The 20,188-nt window shown below is 61.5% G+C and overlaps 1 protein-coding gene across 3 annotated transcripts in view; it reads right to left on the minus strand.

Moving 5' to 3' along the window:
• PPARGC1B (PPARG coactivator 1 beta) overlaps positions 1-19,822 on the minus strand; it is a 44,590-nt gene extending 24,768 nt beyond the window's left edge. For all 3 annotated transcript variants that reach the window (XM_066977169.1, XM_066977168.1, XM_066977170.1), the window contains exon 1: positions 19,667-19,822. In XM_066977169.1, the coding sequence (XP_066833270.1) occupies positions 19,667-19,750 (84 nt within the window). In that variant the 5' untranslated portion in view covers positions 19,751-19,822. The remainder of the gene's footprint in view (positions 1-19,666) is intronic.
• Positions 19,823-20,188: the final 366 nt, after the last annotated feature.

Raw genomic sequence — 20,188 nt, forward strand, 5'->3', positions numbered from 1 at the left:
CATTTTCTGCAAAGTGCCCAGCCGGAGCAGATGTGTCACCATCCGGCGGGGTCACCGCTTGGTCCTGCTGTGGTACAACCCTGCTGGTGCTCCAGGAAAGTCGTGGGGGGAGCCTGGGCACAGCGTGGGCACCAACACCTCTGGGCTCTGCTGTACCCTAAACTGCAGAGAGCTGGCACCACCGCGTGTGGCTCATACCAACAACAACAGTGGTGGGAAAGGCGCTGGAGAGTGGCTGGTGCTCTCCAGGTGGGCATAAATCCTGCTGGGCAATCAGCTCTGCTAACTGATAGATGGCATCGATACCGCGCCAGCTGGTGCCGGGGGAAAGCAAGGCCTGGAAAGGTGAAATGGACCAGGTTGTAACAGGACTCGTGTCCCATGACTGGAGCACGGCTCTGCGAGGCGATGGCGAAGGTGTGATCCCTGACCAGCACTGCGGGGCTGGCTGCGGGTACGCCGGCACCACCCAGCCGCACTTTCACTGGCATAACCTGTTTGGCCCGGGGATTTCCCAGAGCTACACCAACAAACACAACGCGTCGCCTCTCCTGTGTCCACACTGTGCTGGTATCCCGGGAGCAGGCAGAATCCCACCTGGGCAAGCATCTGCCCCATGTTTGGGCTCTGCAGGGAGCAATGCTGGCAGCTGCAGCGGGCGCAGGGCACTGGGGCCGGTGCCGCCAGCCCGGCTGCTCTTGCAGAGCTCCCGTGGGGAGTGGGCGCTCCCCGCTCTGCCCCCCAGAAAAGTGACTCACCCCGGAAAGAAAGCGCTCTGAGATCTGCAGATAGAAAAACCCCTCCGAGGGCAAAATGCTTGTTTGGGAGTGCATGCAAACGAGGCCGATCGCACACAAACACAAAGCTCCGCGCTCCTCAAAATTACCCCCTGCGAGGGACCACACCTTTCCCCTCCCCAAAACCCCAGCCCAAGAGGCACCGGCGGGCACGCAGGGAGCTGCAAACCCTGGGTGGGGCCCGGCCGCTCCCCGCTGCGGCTGCTGGGGGCTGCTGGGGGCTGCTCCCGTCCCCTCCTCCCTGCCTGGTGCAGACACAGCCCAGAAGCATCACCACCGGCGCCCAACCAGACCTGTCCCTGCCCCTTCTGCTCCGCGTCCTGTGCCACCTCCCTCACCACTGTGTCCGTTCTCAAGCCGTGTCCCCTCCATTTTTGATGTTCCCCACATCCAGTGAATTTGGGGATCAGCCTAAAGCCGGGTCCCCGAGGCAGGCTGGCCCTGCGACCCAGCCCTGAAATCCAGGTCCAGCAGCCCGGTGCCCAGGGACCGGTGTCAGCCCAGAGCCACCACCAGGCTGGTATAGTCCTAAGCTCCCTATGGATAACACTGGGAGCACGAGAGCCGAGGGGCCCCTCGTGCAGGCAGCTTGCCCTGCTTGCAGCAGCATGTCCCCACAGAAGGGCTCGCAGGGGTTAAGGTGACTGCTCTGGGTGCCACCTTCATAAAGGCGGAATGGTCCCCGCGCCCGGCAGAGCTCCCCAGCCATGTGAGCAGCTCCAGTTACCCGGCCCCTTTTATCCGATCCACCTCCCGCTCAGAGGAGGCCAGCCATCTCTCCCCGCTGCCTCCACTCTGTGTCGGGGCTGTGGGGCAGGAGCAGGGCCGGGTGTCCTTGGGCAGAGCTGTCTTCGCCTCCAATGTCACCCCGGAGAGCAGTGCTGTGGCTCCAGCCAGCGGGCTGGGCACCCTGCATGGACCCTGCCTGTGCCATGGGTAAAACCAGCCTCAAAACCCCAACAATGCTGGGGGCAAACGTGCCACCCCCGCAGCAAGCAGCCCCCTCGGCCCCAGCACCCATTGCTCTGGCACAAACGGGGCTCCTGGCCGTGGGCGCCCGGGTGGAGCCGCTCGTCCCCAGCCCCGGCCGCGCCGTGCCTGCTTGTGCAAACAGCAGCAGGAGCCGTTTCAACTAGTTGGACGGCTGCCTCGCGGTCAGGTGCCTTCCTCCTCCTCCCCAAACAGCCGCTGGTGCCTCAGTCCCCCCCAGCTCCACACGCTGCGCCCTGCCACTGAGGTGTCTCCCTCCCTTGGGTGCCGGGGCAGACCCGGGGGGTCGCCAGCCCCCAGCACGGTGCGCTCTTATCTCCCCGCCTGCTGCACGGAGGCACCAAAAGGCAGCTGTGAAGCAGCCCTGTCAGCGGGTTTCGCAGTCCTTGAGGTGTCCTCAGACGTCCCCGTGCTGCCGATGCAGAGTGCACCACGGGGGAGTGGAGGAAAGGTTGTCCATGCGCAGCTGGCACCGGCATAGCACCAGCAGCAAGGAGCTCGAGCTGCGCAAGCCCCAGGGCGCAGCAGAGGTAGAAAGGGGCTGCTTGCCCCATCGCTGGTGAGTGCTGCCCATCGCTGCAGCCATGCTCGGGTCTCCCACCCTGTCTGCATCCTCGGTGGGGTACAGGAACCTGAGCAAACCGCTCCCTGTGACCTGCTGCAGTCGCAGTTTGGAGGGGTGCCGGGAAAAAGAGATGCCACAAGCCACAAAGGAGGCGCTGTCGCATCTGTCACCAGGTTTCTCAGCCACGCTCACACCCCGAGGCAGTGCTTTGGCATTTGCTCTGCCCGTACTACCTCCCCAGCCTGGGAGCAGAGAGGACCCAGCATCTGCTCCAAACAAAGTCCGCCGCATTGCAAAACGGGGGCAACACCCAGGATCCGAGCACCACTGCGCAAATCTCGTCCCACCCATCCCAGCACCGATCTCACGCTCCCTTGGGAGGGCAGGAAACCTGGAGCAGCCTGGCTCTGTGCAGAGATCTTCCTGCTTTGCACAACACTGCTGCCTCTCCTTACTTTTCAGGATTGCGGGAACTTCATGTGCTGCTGTTTGAGTCAGCGGGGGCCTGGCAGCCCTGGCAGCAGCAGGGAAATTTTCCCTAATCCCCTGGCTGCTCGCACCAGCCCCGGGGCAGAGGCTGCTGGTGCTGCAAGCACCACGTGGCCCAGCACCGCACGGTGTTAGCGGCACGGTGCTGGCACGCCAAGGTGCATGGCTGCACCTGGGCCCCGGGCTCCTCCTGCCACGGATGTCCAATTTGGGGAGCCTCAAGGGGATGTGGGGAGGGAGAAGTGCTGCGAAGCCTGCCTCTGCAGCGCTCCTCACAAAACAGAGCGGGCCCAGCAGCCCAGCTGATGGAAAGGAGACGTGGCTGCAGCAGCGGTGGTGCAGGGAGAGGAGCTGACACCGGGCTGGGGTGGCACCAGAGGTGGGCTCTACCCCTGCAACACGTTTCTTTACCACCAACTTCCGTGAAAAAAAAATAAGGCTTGTGCCAAAACCAAACAGGCCCCAAGGCAGCTCCCGTGCCAGGCTCCCTGGGAAGCTCAGCTCCACACATACCCCCCCCCAGGTGCCGAGCTCCAGAAGCGGGGGGTGCTTTGTTTGGGGTGCTTTTCCAGCCAGTGCTGGGTGTCCTTGATGAGCTTTTCTGCAAAAGTGGCATCAAACAGGAGGAGCGGGGAAACCTGCCTGCGCTGAATAGTAAAATCCGCTGGCAACACCGTGACGCTTCTCCAGACTGCATCTAAATATAGACTCCTCATTTGTTAGCATGCCTGCTGCTGGATTTGGTGCAAGGAGCCAGGGTGCTGCGCTGATGGTCCCCCATGGCCGCTGCCAGAGCCCAGCCAGGGCAGGGCTGCAGAGGGATGGAGGTGACAATGTGGCACCGCCACACCGCTGGGCACCCCAGCAGCCCCACCAAGCTCAGGCTTCTGCAGCAGAGCCACGAAGGACCGGAGGAAGCTGGGAAATTTGTGTCCCGGGCCATGCAGACAGCGGGATGGAAAAGCTCTTCCTTCTTGGGAGGGATGCCCTCTGCAGCACAGGTTGGTCATATGCCCACGATCCCTCCCAGCTGTGCAGGACACAGCCTCCAGCAGGTGCAGCAGCTGCAGAAGGAGCAGCGAGGTCAGACAAACAGGGTGCAAAGCACCACACGTACCACGAGGCTTCTCCCTGCTGTCTCCTGGGATTGGTTTGCTGGCAAAATGCCGTGGGTCCAAATCCCCCATTCTGACTCCTGGAGGTTTGGAGGCGCACGAGCACCTCTTTTAGAGGGCATGGCCTCGGTGGGAAGGGCTCCTGCTGCGAGCAGCGGCAGGATGCGGGGCACCCAGCGCAGGACGCTGAGCCAGCCCCCAGGAGCAGGGTTTCTGCAGCTCTCCTGCTGATGCAACACAGGTGTACTCTGCCAGCCAGCACGGCTGAGGATGCCAGCACTCAATCTGGCTGCACTCACCATCTTCCTGGGGCTCCGGGCAAGGAGACATTTATGGCAAACGCTCCAGGAAGCCCCGAGGGAAGGAGATGCCCCCCAGCATTTGCTAGGAACCTGCACCCTCCTTGACTTGACTCCTTGGCGGAGAGCACAAGAGGTGAAGACCTGGAGGCCACCAAATGCTGGCTGTCACCGCGCTATCGGCCCCGCTCCCCTAGCAGCACCCCCAGCCTGCCACGGGGACGCTTCCACATCCCCAGCTACTGCACAAGGGCAGGGGGCTGCGCTCCAGCCAGCGCCACTAAATGCCACGCCGAGGGCTGCCCACTTGCTGCCATGTCCCAACACCTGGGAAAAATGGGGAAGAGACGGGGTGAGCTGCAAGCCAGCCCCTGCCCCGCTGGGATGAGGCGCTGCTGGCTGCGCGCAGCAGCCTCCTCTGTTCCTGGCGCCGAGTCCCGTTGAGACGGGGCCAAGGAGGACGGGAACTCCGGGCATCCCGCGCCGCCGCCGGGGCACGCGGGGACATCTGCACCCCCAGGCACGCTGCTGCCAGCGTGTCACAGCCACATCTCCTGCCCCGTGACCGCGGTGTGCGGCCAAAGGAGACACCTCCGGGTCCCCAGCCCGCCCGGACACCCCACCAAAACCCCACGGGCTCAGGGTCCCAGACACAAGGACGTCACACCCCAGGCTGTCCCCACATGGGGACAGGCAAGACAAGCCACACAACTCATGCAATGAAGCTGAAAAGCCACCCAGTCAGTGTCCCCTTGGGAACCAGAGTCGGGGGATATGCTTTGGCCCTTTTTCCCCTGGTTTTACCATCTTCCAACCAACATACAACCCAGTTCATTTTTTTGAGCCTGCAGGGAAACTTGAAGCCATTGGGTTCTCCCCGCATCCCCCCTCGGGGTGAGGGGGGAGTTTAAATGCTCCGTTTCTCAGCCAGACCTTGCAGATGGCAGCAGTCCATCTTCTGGGGGAGAGTGGATGCTGGGAAGCAAGCCCGGGCCAGAAGGACAGCTCGCAGGGCCAGAAGCACATCAGGAGACGTCCCTGTGCCTTCACAGGCTGCTCCCCCTGCTTCCCCTGCCCAGAGCCCGTCCTGAGCACGGGCCTGCAACAACCCAAGCAAGCCAGAAACGTGCTCCCCGGGGCACATCCCTCTCTGCGGCAGTGTCTGCAGAGAGAGGGAGAGACAGGCTGGAGCTCCCATCCTTCCCCAGCCCCGGGGCCTTTCCCCCACTTCCCCTGAGCTTGCAGGGCCACAGATCCTCGTGCTGCTGCTGGTATTTGGGTAGCAGGCCACCGAGCGCCGGGGACACAGAGCCAGGAGCAGCTGAGAAACGCAGCCCTAAAATAAGAGTTGGCAGGAGGCAGACGCAGCTTGGCAGCCAGGGGACAGGCTCCAGGCAGCAATGGGGACGCATCCGGTGGCTCCCTTAGAGGAGAGCAGGACAGACAGAAAGCAGCACCCCGGCCCTGCTGCGTGGGGCTCCCACCCTTGTGTTTTCACCCCAATTCTCCATCGGTGCACGGGTTTCCCCACCTGGCCCCACCACCATGCCCCCCCAGGGCAGGTTTGCTGTGAAAGGCTCCCAAAGCTGCCTGCTCCCCCACTCTGTCATCTCCTCCTGCACTTCCAGCAGCTCCCGACCTTCGGCTGTGCCTCAGTTTCCCCTCCTGGCCCTTGGGACGGGGACTCAGCCCCCACAGAAGGATGTCGCCAATGCCTGCCAAGGGATTTGCAGCTCGCTGCCATGCCGGCTGGCATCCCCCTTGGCTCCTGGCAGGGACCAAGCGCCGTCCTGGAGAAACCTCTGCAAACCTCGCCTCCCCCGCCTGCTGCCCCAGCCCGGCCCGGCCCCGACACCCCCTCGCCCCTTGCCCCTCGCCTTGCCCACAGCCCCGCGGGGGGAGCGGCACAGGGCAGGCGGCGCGGGTACAGCCAAAGAAGGAAAGGAGCGGGACGGGACGGAGGAGCCGGCAGGGCTCCCAGCTGGCACATACTGTAAAAGGGAACGGGACTGCAGGGCTCCAGCTCGGTGGATTTAAGATGGCTGTGAGGCCGGGAGGAGGAGGAGGAGGAGAAGGAGGAGGAGGATGTTAACCCTCCCAGCACCGTGCTCGTGCCAGGGGCACTGCGACGGGGACAAGCAGCAGGCTCTGCTCAACATTTTCCCGAGGCTCTGCTCAACATCAGATGCAGAGGGGTCCCCCTGATCCCCACCCGACAAAATGCAGCTGGCCGTGCCGGCAGGCCCTGGGAGATGCTGCCCTAAAGACGGACCGCTGGGAGGAGGAAGAGGAGGAGGAGGCACATGGCAGGCACCTGCAAGACGAAGCCACGGAGGTGACCCCATCGGGCGCATGATGCTCAGCATCGAAGCCCCCTCGAACCCCGGTTCCCCTGGGAACGCTGCCCCCAGAGCCCACACCAGGGGCACAGCTGGGCGCACGGGGGCTTTGGGGGGCTCAGCAGCACCAGAGGGGCAGGAGAGGGGAACCCATGGGGCCACCCACCAGGCGCTGCCACCCCGCAGATGGGCAGAGGGGGTGGCTGCTCAGCTGTCCCCCTCTCCGCCTGTGCACACACCTTACTGACTGCTTTTTCCTGCTTAATTTTTTCCCTTAAAAACATCAGCTTTGGCCCTCCCCGGGTTTTATTGTTGGATTCATCAAGACTTTGAGTAGCCAGGCTTGGTGATTGGAGGAACAAAGGTATCGGCACTTAACTGCAACTTCCTTTCTCTGAAATATTTATTGGTCATTGACGTCAAGTAATTATTGAGAATTATTAATTAAGAAAGCATTTAAGAGCGTTGCTTTTGTTGAGGTTTTGTCATTACAATCAGTTTATCGTCCAACAGAAAAAACATCAGCCTTTCCAGTTGCTTGGAGTGAAGCAAAGCTCCTCTAATTAATTTCCTTTTCCGCAGCAAGTGTTTTGCTTTGACCCACCTCGGGGACTTGCCTTTCTCCAGGTATGACAGCCCCGCCAGCTCGGAGCGAGCCAAGGGGACCTCAGGGAGGCCATCGGATGGGAACATGATGTCCCCTCCAGCTTGGCAAGGGCAAGCGTGAGCTGCCGCACTTTTCGGGAAAGCACCCCACGTGCCCCATCTCCCACCGAAGTGCTGCTTCCTTATTTCCCGGTGGGGCTGCCCCCTCTGGGGACCGATCCTGCTGGAGAAGCATCAGCCATCCCCGACCCTCCCCATCCCGCAGGGCGCAGTCCCCACTCAGCAAGTGGGTCAGCTAAATATAAGCAGCACTGGCACCAGGCGCCTTCCTCCTTGCATCATCGCCACCCTAAAAACCATGGCCCCAAGACGGAGGCTGCTCAGCATGTGCTGTGGCAGACGTGAAACACTGTCACATTGCCAGAGGCACCGCTGAACCCTTTCCTTTGTAGCAACCCCCCCACACCCAGGCTCCCAGGCTGGCTAGGGTGGCCACCATGGAGCTGGGGACCAGAAGGCACCAACATCCCCTGGATGGCCACCCCGAGGAGCCCATTGCCACAAACCACGGGCACTCTGCACAGAGCAGGCCCCCGGGAGGGAGATTTCCATTTCCATTTACTGAAAGCAGCCGCCTAAGCTCCCGAGCACAGCGGCAGTGAGCTCGCACCCCATCACTGAGCTTTGGCAGCGCACCCGCCCAGGCCTGCGGCGCTGAGCATGCCCAGCCCACGGCACATGTGTGGCTTTGGCTGGCAGGCTCATGCCAGGAGCCGGAGTGTGGGACATCAGCAGGCAAGTATGCTTGCCTGGGAGACTGCAGACCAGCCTGTCTGGGTGGCTGGGCAGTTTGGACCCAGTATACCCAGTCTGGCCACCTGCGGGGCAGATGGCTTTCCCAGTGCAACCTGTGTGCCACCCCCTCTCCTTCCTCCCCACCTGCACCTTGGTGGCTTGGGGCTGGTAAAGCTGGGTGCTTTCGCCGCCAGTTGGGAGCAGCTCCTGGGCTGGAATGCAAGGGGGGCAAAGTTTGGGGTGCTTGGGGATGCTGCCCCTCTTCACGGCCTCACTGCAACGCCAAGAAAAGGCACAGCGCTGCAGGCCTGGCAGGGAGCAGGCACCAGTGGAGAGTGGTGGTGAGCTCCCTGCACCCCAGCAGCACCTGGACAGGCCCTCGGCAGCCTCCAGTTATCCACAACCAAACATCAGCAGCCTCTCGCCCAGCCCGGAGGGGTGGTTATTAGGGAAAGGCACTCTAATGAGGCAGCTCATTAAACGCAGGAACGGATTAGGCCAGGAACCAAGGCGCTCTGTGACTGCGGAGTTCAAGAGCAGGACAAAGCTGCCCTGCCCTCGCAGGTGCTGCAAGATCCTGCCGCACAGCAGGGGCCGAATGGCACCAAGCCTCAAAGCGCCTTCAAAGCCCTCCCAGGGCCTGCAGGAGCTCTGAGGATGGATGGCGGAGGGAACGCAGGACCAGGGCTTGAAAGCGATGAAAACACCCCCTGAGATACAAGCGGAAAACGTCTGCTCCATCCCAGGCAGTCAAGCTCGGGCGCTGCCTCCTCTGCTCGCTGAGCTCGACCCCAGCACCGCTGCGGCTCCCAGCGGGGATGCTCCAGGGAGAAAGCCTTTGGCACGGCCCAGCCGTGCTGCCTGGGAGCTCAGGCAGGGGCGATGTGGGAGGAGAGGCAAACCAGAGTTCACAGCTGCAGTCACCAGGGAAAAACGAGCCCTGAGAGATGTCCCTCTCTGTCACCCACGGCAGTGAGAGCCACCTCCAAGCCACCTGGGCACCCGTGAGAAGCATCAGGCCCGTGCGATCGCTGCTGTGAATGAAGGTGGGAACAGAGCTGCTAAAGATAACTTTGACAAAAGGAACTATTAATAGCAATACTATAGGGCTTTTCACTTTGTTTTTTTTTTTGTTTTTTTTTTTTTGCGCATCCTTCAAGGCTCACTCCAGGCTTGACAGGCCCTGATGGATCAGGCCCTGCTGCAACTCCAGGAAAACGACAGCGCAGGCAGGGGCACGGCAGGCACCCAGCAGCGTGCTGCAGCCCATGGGGAACCGGCACGAGCAGCAGGGGGCTGGCAGCCCTGAGCCAGCCCGGCGCAGGCCGGAGGATCCCGCACGGTTTCTGCGGGTGATGGCGCCGCCACCACGCTGGTTTCCATGGTGACTCCAGCACTCGGTGAGATGGAGATGGCGGGATCAACCGGGAAGGGATGGAGTGGAGCTGGCACCCTCCAGCTGCTGCAGCCGCCGGCAGGGCCCCGCTGACCAGCTCACCTGGGGGCATCTGGGTCCCCTCATGCTGGCTGTGGGTTGTCCCAGTGCTGCACGGCCTTCCCTGACAGCCAGCCCTGTCCCGGCCAGGCACACAGCTCACACCACGGCACCAGGCCGGTTCTGTGCCCTGGAGCTGCTCGGCCGCTCCTGGTGGCCCTGGGGACAGCTCCCGGTGGCACCATCTCGGAGCACACGTGTACCACCACAGCCCGGCTTGTGTGACCCGGCACCAGGGCCAGCAGAGTGGCAGCGAGCTCCCCCCAGCCCAAAAAGCCACCAGTGCCTGCCGAGGAGCTCTTCTCCAGGGTCACCTGCCAAGCCACCAAGTGTGGTGGCTGCTTTCCGGGCCCTGGTGCAGGGACAGGGCAGAGTGGGAGCCGGGTCCCCCCCCACCGGGTCCCTGCCACCGCCTTCTGCCTGTGTGCGGGACCCTGCCGCGCGCCCTGTTCCTGCAGCGGTGCAATTAGCCCCGCTGACCCCTGAAATCCTCAGCCTCGCTAAGCAGCCATGCATTAAATCCCGGATTCAAGGGTGGAAATAGACTTCGTAAAAGGCTTATGGCCCTATTTATTACATTTTACGCATGAAGGGGTCCGGCAGCGCAGCCACAGCGCTGCGGTCGGTGCTGGCTCTGCCTGCACGCCAAGGCAGGCGGACAGGCGGACAGGCGGACAGGCGGACGGGCGGGGGCTGGGGCAGGCAGCAGAGCCTTGGCGGGTGTCTCCTCCTGGCTGGGGTTGGGTTGCCAACTGAGTGCTCCAGCAGACGCAGGCAGGCGGGGATATCGATCTAGATGAAAGCTAACACCGCCCTCGGGGATGGGTAACTGTATCTGCCGCACATTTGTATTCCTCAGAGCAGGGCGCAATGGTTTCAGCCATCTGCCGGAGCAGCATCGGCATCCTGGGGCCACTCCAAGCCCTCTGCGCCACGCCACCACCTCCCGCTGGGGACACGCAGCTCCAACCTGCCCTGTTTCACCCTGCAGGGCCACGTCCATGGAGCGAGCAGCACCCTGTGGAGGAGGGCATCCCCAAAACAGCGAGGGGCCTTCTCCAAACCCACACCATCTCCCCCTGCCAGGCAGCTCGCACCCTGGTGGTTGGCACAGAGATGAAGGCTCAAAACCCGAGGGACCCGCTGCTGTCCCGCAGGAGGCAGAAGGCAGCCGCGTGTCCCTCTGAGTGCTGATAAATGTGAAGAACCCGGAGCAGCATGGTGTGTGCCTCATGCCCCAGGTACCTGGGACACTCTGACACAAAGCGCAGCTCCCTGCTCCCTGCGGAGGGACCCCCGGCACCCTCATCACAGGTGCAGGGAAGGCCACCAGCAGGGCCCTGTGAGGACAGCCCTGACAAGGGGAAATGGTGCTTGGGAGGTGTGCTGGGCTTGGCTTTTCAAAGGGGCAGATCCCACGTCTTTCATTAAGCGAGCTCAGAGGACTTTGATGCACACAGTGCCCCGTACACCTGAGGACAGAAGGATCTTTGCTCCTCTTGCCTTCCCTTCCTGCCTGCCCAGCCCCTGTCACGCTCCGGGACCCTGCTCCAGCGGCCCTGAATTTCCACCCCCAGGCGCCTCAGCCCCCGTCGTGGCACAGGACCGGAGGTTTTTCCTGCAGCCGAGCTCCGCTCCACGTGTTTTGCAATCCAGCTCCTTCCTCCAAGGGAAGCTAACAAGCAGCGTGTTGGGGCATAGATAGGCTCCTGCCTCTAAAGGCACGGAGAAGGCGTTTAGAGGAAAGCCTGCGGTTCAGGTGCCAGCAGGCTGCAAGCTCCCCACCGCCCTGTGCTGCCCCGCGATGCTGCGAGCCATGGCAGCCACGGGGAGAGGTCTGCACTGCCCAGCACAGCCCCACGGAGCTCCCAGCCCCTCCGCTGCCCTCTCGGGCTAGTCCTCCCACAGGAGAGGCTACTATGTTTAGGTATCTAAATGAGCTAGAGTGGCTGTTTCCAAAAAGAATTAGTTTGGGTTACGTAAAGACAGAGAGAAACTTCAAAGGTCCTCAAAGTGCTGTAAGTGAGCAGCACAGCCGGGGACGGTTCCCACTTTTCATTTCTGGTGGACTCGGGGATGTGCTGCCAGAGCTGGGCTGGGTGCCCGGGACAGGCAGGCACGTGGCAGGCAGTGCGGGCTGATGCAGAGGCAGCAAAGCAGGGGCAACAGCTGGGGGCACCCACCCTGCCCCAGCACCCTGCCCCAGCACCCTGTCTGGGACCTGCTCTGCTCACCACGTGCCCAAGTGGCACCTCACAACATCCCCAAGTGGCACCTTGTGGCTCCAGCACGGCTGCCTGGCCCTGCAGAGAGCAGCAGGTCACCAGGACGGGAACCTATCCCTGTGGGCAGCACGACCGAAAGCACAGGGAGGAGCGAACAGGGGCGAGGAGGCACCCCGAGCGCTGCAGCTCCAGCAGCAAACAAACCGAGCGGCTCCAGCCCTCCTTGCCCACGCGTGTCCTAACAGCTCCCCGTGACCTCCCACCCGCTCGGCTGCTGGCTTCCTTCCTCCTGCACTGACTTCCACATCCCGAAGCCTCTGGCCCGGCGAGGAGAGGAGCCGCATGCAGGAGCGTGTCCCACGCACCCACTGCCTCTCATCCCAAAGCCGCAGGGCTGCAGCTGCCTGTGCTCCACCCTGAGCTGAACCCAGGGCCGGCACCAGCTCCTGCGGTTTTGTTTGCTGTAGTCACCTGAAAAGCAGCCTCCATGCCAGCGGGTTTGGTAGCGGGCACAGCGGGAGTTTCTGGGGACACGCACTGAGTGCTTTCATTTTCAATATATATAGAAATAGGCATTTGTATTCCTTCCTAAAAGGACACAACAGCAAGAAAAAAAAAGCACCATCAAACCTCTCAGACTGAGAAAACCACACAGTTTTCATAAGACCCGAGTTCTCTTATCTGTGTAATTGGTTTTAGCACCCAAAAAAAGCCATGTGCCATTCTCCTGGTGGGGCCCACACATACACAGAAACTTCCTTTTTAAGTAAGGCAGTTGCATTTTTTTTTGTCTTCATTATTAGAACGGTTAGGTCGTGACTACCTGCATGCAAGCATGCTCACAAGGAGACACGATGCTGGCTGGCTGAAGTCCTCAGCTCCTGCTGTGTGGAGCTCCGGGGCAGGTTTAAAAACCCCGCTGGCACCGCAGTGCTGAAGCGTGCCTCCAAGCCGCACGCACGTCCCGCGGGCAGGGCTGGGGAAGGCGAGCAGCTAAGCAGCTGTGGTTTCAAAGGAGCCGGCGGCGCTGCAAAGTTTAACTAGCTGAAAGCAAAGGGCCGTGGCAGTTGCAAACATTTGCGCCGAGGCTATGCAAGTCCCAGGAAATCAGGAGACCGGGGCTGGAACAAAGTCCAGCCCCGCAGCGCTGGGTGCTGGGTGTGCAACCCGTGCGTGGCAGCACAGGGCAGTGCTGGCCGTGCCGGTACAAATCTCTGCCACGCTCCCCGTGTCCCACTTTGCCCTCCGGCCCCTGGTGCTGAGGTCAGGCAGAAAATCGCCCCGTGGGTGGGCTGCGCCCAGGCTGCCAGCCTGGAGAGCCTGCGAGGACCAGCAGCGCCGCGGCTGCTTTCCTTCCAGCAACGCCCTGGATGGTGCAGATGGGCAACAGCACCAGTGCTCACAGAGCAGGAAGGAAAGCCAGCTCCTTCCCTGCATGGCCTTCCACAGGAGCCGTGGCAGCGCGACGCTTTACGCCTCCAGCTGCCTGCTGTCAGCCAGCCGTGCGTCCAGCCGCCGCTCCAGCCCCGGCGGAATCCTGTGCGCACAAACGGTCGCTGCAGTGTTTCCTGCAACACCCCACAGCTACACGGGCACTTTCATCATAAAAAAAAAAAAAACAACGTAACCCACTCCCACCTAGGCACTTTGGTGAAAAGCAAAGTGAGGATGAGCTCAGCAAGCAGGCTGCCGAGGCTGGGGGACGTGGAGCATGCTGCCTGCTCCTGGCGCTGCTCCCCTGCACCCCACCTCTGCCTGCCCAGGGCTGCCCCAGCCTTGGGTCCCCTCGCTGCAGGACAGCCAGGTCCACACCTGTCACTTGCAGGCAACGAAACTCGCAGCTCCCCCATCATCTGGGCAGGAGGGGGGAGAAGAAAGGCGACGAGAGGCAGCAGGGCTCCCTGCTGGACGCAGCACACCGCCAGCCACCCGGCACGCTGCTCCTACCATGCTGCAGCCCCAGCCCAGACCCCCCGCCTGCCTTCTCCCCTCCATCTCCCCCCCTCTCACAGGATTTCCTTGCTCTTGATGTACACGAAAATTAGGAAACGAGGGCTCCTCAGGGACTAGGTGGGGAGAGCAGCTTTTGGCAGGGGTGAAAGGATGACACGTCCCAGCCCCCGCTCCCGCCGCCCCATCTGCCCGGGTCGAATGGGGTCCCACAGCCTCCCTGAACAATGGCCGGGGAAGCAAAGTGACAGCAGTGATGAACTTTCTGCAAACTGAAACAGGAACTGAGGTGTCTGACCAGCAGCGCTGGCTCAGCAGAAGGGGCTGCTTCAGGCAACGTGCTCCCTGTCGCTGCAGGCAGCCAATGCTCAGTGCAGAAGCGGCGCAGAGGAAGAATTCAGAAAATGCATCGCAGTGAAGATCCGCTGCCCTGCAATCACATTCGCTGCAAGAGCTAGAGGCAGTCTCTTTATCCTCAGCCACCTCAGCACAAAAACATCCATATAAAGCATGTAACACTGCATCCCAGGGGAGGAGAGAAGTGTCACATCAACCGTCGCGGCCACCGGGGTCTCTCCCACCCCAGCCCACAGGCCAGGGACTCCCCCTCTGCTCCCTGCTGGAGGGGAAACACGTGCGTGGCCCCTCACCAGAAGGAAAGGGTGCAGGAGGAAAGGGTGGTGCGCATGGAAGGATGTGAACAGCCCCTGTGCTGCTTCAGGGTCTTTGCTGGGCTCTTGCAGCACGTGGTGCCGAGAGGCATCCTTCCCGCAGAGCACTCGTCTCTCCGGGTACAGGCCAGGGAGGTGCCCAGCACCCAGCGCTTTGTCTCAGGACTGCGGGAAGCCAGATAAGCAAAGCATTTTCCCTAAGCCCCACACATCTGCCCGGGAGCCAAGAGTGATCAAAGGTTAGTCTGGCTACTGGATGGGGCTATCACACAGCCCCTGAGGCTGTGCCCGTCTCTGCACCCCCACCGGCAGACACTCAGGATGCTGACACCGCATCAGGACCCCCCGGGGAGGTTCCAGCTCTTACAGAGCCAAAGGAGATTTCAAGCTTTTATTTTCCCTTGTCTTAATTCCGACATGAACCAGCTTAATGCAACAACTTGCAGCAGCAGCTCGGAGCTGGTCACTGCCTTCTGCCTGGGGAGGCACAGCGAAACAGAGCTGGGCGAGGACAGCGCTGCTGAGACCACGAGCACTGCCAGATCCGTGCAAAGTCCTTGGCATTTCTTGGAAGCTCACACTATTAAAAAAAAAAAGGCGATAAATAAATAATAATTTGCACGGTCCCGTGGCTGGAGCTCAGGAAAAGTGCTGAAGAGCAAAAGAGGTGAGAGATAAGTGGAGGGGAGCGCATTGGCTGAGCCTTTACCTGGGTGCCAACGGCACAGCAGCACGGCTGCCTCTGGAAGTAGGTCAGTGTACCTCACCTCCCCGTCCGTGCCATTAACTTTAACCTTTAGTCTTTGGCTTGTTACAGCTCTGCTCTGCAATGATGGGCACCTGCATCCCCGGCATGTGGCGCAGGCAGCGGGGCGCCCGCTCCCCTGCACCCATACAGCAGGCGCCCACCAGCTCTGGGGGTGCCTTGGTGCTCTCAGGGATGCCCCCACGGCCCTCCCCGTGCAGGCAGCATGCAGGGTTCCCCCTCTGCTCCATTGCTTTCGCTCTGCCAAAGCGTCACGAGAAATATAAGGCTGTGCGGGGTTGCCATGGAGCGGGGCTCAGCTGCGGAGCGGGGGCCTGAAGCGGGTTCCTCTGACAAACGCTGGCTCTTCTTGCCCTGTCTCCTTGGCGGCAGCGTGCTCGGCAGGGCCTTATCTTTGGGGACAGCCCTTCCCTGGGGTGATGGAGAGCCCAGCGGTGTTCTCCTAGGGCACGCAGGCCCAGGAAGTGCCCCTTGTCTCAGTGAAGCCGTGTCCCCAGATTCACAGGCAGGCAGGAGGAGCGGTGGCTGTGGTGGCTTTGGTCCCAGATGCACAAGCAGTCCCCTCGCATCACCTCTGACCTGCCCCGGGGGGTGATGTCCCCAGGCTCCCAAGGGTGCTGGCCTAGGGCGAGCACATCCTTGCCAGCGCGCTGCCTGCTGGCACAGTCACCGTGGGCTCTCCCGTGAGCCAGGTCCCAACCCCACCAACGCAGCATGAGCTGTCAGAGCCCCACAGGTGTCCGTGTCCCCAGCCCTGCTCCAGGGGCCACGGAGCCCCGTTCCTCAAAGCGAAGAAGGTCCCGCAGCCCCAGGACAGTTTTAATTTTCAACCAACAGCACTTAAGTGCCGGAGCAAGCAGAGTTTCTAACTACAAAGAGGCTTTTGACATTGGAAAGGTTAATGTGGGAGAGAAATCTGTCTCTTTCACAAAGCTCCCTTTGCTTGAGGCATGAGGTTAAGACCTTAATTATTCACCTGTTGGAGAGGTGCCTTTCCATTACGGCATGGGACCAGGGAGGGGATGTGCAGGCAGGGCGGAGGCAAGGGGCAGCGTGGGGTCCTGCCAGGGTGGGAAGGACCTGCTCAGATCCAGGGCTGGAAGCAGCAGGTCTGCACCCAGGCTCTGCCGAGGGGCTGAATCTGAGGCCAGCCCTCCTTCCCCTGCTGCTCCGGCTCCCACGGCTCTCAGCAGCACACCACGCTCTCCATCTCCTGTACCCAAAGCTGCAACGTGCATGGCTGCGGGGGTGCTGCTTTGCAAACAAACCAGCACCAGCAGCCTCTCTCTGTGACCACCACCATGCTGCAGCCCACCTGCTGCACCCGGAGAGGGGACAGCATCACCAGCCTCTGTGGCACGGGGCCCCGTGACCCACGCTGCAGCCTTTGTCCAGGCCCTTGGGCTGCCTCCATCGTCCAGATCCCACCGCACGCGACAAAAGCAGAATATCAGTCTGCTTGGTGAGGACTATCGGAAATTAGGGACATGTACCCACTTCATTACTAACAATAGCAGGCCGCCTGATGCACCTCTGCGCAACCGAGGGCTTCGGCATGCTTTCTGCACTCATCGACGGATCAAGCTGTTAGCAGGAGGCTGAGAACTTAGAGAGAGAATATAGTATTTCAGTTCATGTGATCTTCAAGCATCCCTCCCAGAAGCAGCCTGTTGTTATTTTTTTTGCGTGTGTTTTTTTTTTCCTGCTGCACTTCGTTTAGGGGTTTAAAACAAATCGAAGCCATGAGTCTGATGCTGCTGCCTGTTGCAGGACATGGGGCTGGCAGCCCATCCGTGGAGTTGCTGCGGCCCCTTCCAGCACCCGGTGCCACTGGGCAAACCACCCCAAGGCAGCTGTGTGCCTCTGGGCCATGATGTTGCACAAAATGGATTACACGGGCCCAGAAATGACACGTTTCAAGCCACCGCAAACCAAAATCCCTTCCCGTTGCTGTTAAAAAGGAAAAGAGGGTGGCAGGAAAAAGGCAGGCATTGAGTGCAAAACCCTGATTTTCTCTCTGTAGCAATGCAGGCACCACGTGAATCATCGCTGCCCTCGATATGTAAATAGAGGTTAGCAGGCATCCTCAGCACAAGCCCAGATAATTAAGGGCCTGATGCAAATGCCCACGTTAAACCTCCGTGCGTCTCCACGAGAGCCCTCCCGAGGGGAAGGGACCACCGAGCACCCGCACACATTACGCTATGCCTTGCACTAGCCCTGCTGCGAAAGCAGGCAGCAGGGAAGAGCGTGGGGAGCAAGCAGGAGAGGCGCTGGGGGAAGAGGCAGAGTGCCTCAACATTTCCACAGGGGAACCAGGTAATATTGATGATCTCGTGGCCTCCTGACGCTGCAGCCTCTCAGGATAATCTGATCCCGTGCTGGAACAGCGGGGACCGTGCAGGAGCAGCTTTGGGGCTTCATTGAGAAGTCAGCAAGGCAGTTGTAAGCAGAGGCTAGTACAGTAGTAATGGGGAGAGACGTCAGAGGGAGCGTGAGACCCGCCTCCCTCCCGTTTATAGTTCTGAAGAAAGCATGTGACAGCACCAGGGCTGGAGCCACCACTGCAGTTTCATCAGAGGTTAAGGTACAAGCACCACGAACACTTACAACTTCAGCCCTTTCCAAAGCAAATGCATGCAAATCACACTTTTTTGTTTTGTTTTGTTTTGTTTCTCCTCTCTTTTCCTCTCTTTTCACACCAGCCTTTAACCCTTGTGTGCACGGGGGGACAGGGAGGAAATGCAATTATCTAAAGCGGCCGCTGCGCCGTACAACAACCCCAGGCTGCATGGCACTTCTGAGGGAACCCGCAGCAGCCTGCCCAGCTCTGTTTGCTGCTCGTAACGTTACACACCAGCAGGCATCAGAGCAGCGCTGACCCTATGCGCATACGGACGGTGCCTCCTCCAACATTGCGCAGGTACGGGAGAGGGCGAGGAACAGAGGCGACAAACACAGCCAGCCTTATCCACGAGGTACCATAAAAATGGTCTTATTTCATCACAAGCCATTTCACAGTCCCAAATTCTGCAGGGTGTTCACAACATGGTGGTTTTGCACCAGAGAAGGATGACACTTCTCAAGGTTTCTTTTTCAGCCTTACCAGCCCCCTTTTGGAATAAGATTCCTAGATTGAAACATCAAATGCTGACAAAAAGCAAAGCAAACCACCCTTCAGATGGGTGCTGCAGTCACACGAGCTTTCCACTTCACGTTACAGACGCAGACAACTGGCAGGTTATTGCTGGGAAGCAGAGCCAGGAACTTTCACCTGCCTAGGGAGTAATTGGGATGGGGGGAGCTCAGCCTTTCTGAAACACTTTGCAGGGATGACACCTCGCAAAACCAGCCTCCTTTCTCCAGCCGGCATTCCCCCCAGCGATAATAAATCCTTCCAAATCAGAAGGCACAAACTGCTTACAAAACCTTCTTGGCCCACTTCTCACCCTTCCTGACCCTTCTTCTGTAATCAGCCTGTCATCAGTTCTTCGTTAGCAGCCCGCGTCCCTCCCCGCTGCTCTGCCCCCAGCAAGCTGCCCGTGTCCTGTGCCAGGCTGGAGCGCTGGCGCACGCCAGGAGCGGCGCCGGGACTCCACCGGTCCAGCTGGTGGCAAGACCTGCCTGGTTCTGGCTGGCACATGCACCAGGGGCAAATCTGATTTACTGAGCCTTGAGATGTTGTTTTGCACCCAAACAGCAGGATTAGTGCCGGCTCTCCCCCCTTGCACACACGCAGCACGCATACCCCTGCTGTGTGCAATCCTGAAGCTGAACTGGTGAGAGAGCAAGGGTTGGGATGAATGTGCTAGCTCCACAATCGGAGCTATTTTGTAATCAGGGGTTATGAAAGTGAAGGGCTGGAGGGATGATATATAACTACACAAAACTCTTCCCGCTTGCACCAACCCCAGCGATCTGCCTGCGAAACACCCGCTGGGGTGCTCGGCACTAGCCACGGCTCCGGCTGCCGCCCGGCTCGTTGTGCGGTGCCTGCCTTCACCCCCCAAAATGGAAAAGCATGCGAGCCCTATAGCCGGCCCGGCTCGCTCTCGTGATGGTGCGGGAGCTGCCAAGGAGCCTTAAGCCGGTTTGAACGCCCGGCTCCGTCCAAAAGGGAGCCGGAGCCCGGCGTGGCCGCGGTGCGGCGCGAAGCCCCCCCGGCCCCCCCAAGCCCGCAGCCCGTGGGCGTGCAAGCGCCGCTGCCCATGACTCAGCCCCCGGCCCGGCTCCTGCCTCCCCCGCAGCCCCCCCAGCACCGGGGGCTGCAGCAGGGCCGGGGGGGGGGGGCTGCTCCTGTGCGTCCCCCCCCTCGACACCCCCATCCCCAGGCTCGGGGCCGTCCCCGTGCGGCCGGGGCTCGCAAGCGGGGCCGGGGCTGTAAGCCGGGTGCAGGGGGGGTCACTCCGTGCGACCCCTCCCCAGCAAACCCGACGGAGCCCCGCTGCGGGACCACCTCAGCGCCCTTCCCCCCTGTCCCCCCTCCCCTCCCCATCCCCGCAGCGCCCCGGCGGAACCCCCGCCCCGCTACGCCCCCCCCCCCCCCTTTCTGTGCCCCCCCCACCTGGCTGTCGGCGAGGTAGTTGAAGACGAAGGAGGAGAGCGCCTCGTCGAGCAGGGCGCCGCAGTCCGGCCCCGGCTCCGCCATCTTCCACCGCCGGCAGGGGCTGAGGCGGCTCCGAGCGTGCGGCAGGAGCCGGGCGGCCGCCGGGGCGGAGCCGTTCGCAGCCCCCGCCCGCAGGAGCCGGGGAGGGAGCCGGGGGGGTCCGGGGATTCGGGGGGGAGACGGGGGAATAGGGGAGGAGGTCGCCGAGCGGCCCCCCAACGGGAGGGTTGAGGGGGGAGCAGCCGCAGCGCTGCCGCCCGCGACGAAGGGGCCCCGACGGCAGGCATCGGGCCGGGGGGGGGGAGACGTGTGGGGTGGGGACCGCAGGGTGCTGGCTGGGAGAGGTGTCCCGAGGTGCTTGGGGTAGGATGGGGGTAAGCAGGGAGACAGGAGCAGCACGGGGGGGCTTCAGGTCCCCTCTGTTGTCTCAGCCCCCCCCCCCCCCCCCCCCCGTTCCAGCCAGCATCTCATGTCACGTGC

This window comes from Anser cygnoides, chromosome 14, assembly GCF_040182565.1.
Source record: "Anser cygnoides isolate HZ-2024a breed goose chromosome 14, Taihu_goose_T2T_genome, whole genome shotgun sequence".
NCBI classification, from domain to species: Eukaryota; Metazoa; Chordata; class Aves; order Anseriformes; family Anatidae; genus Anser; species Anser cygnoides.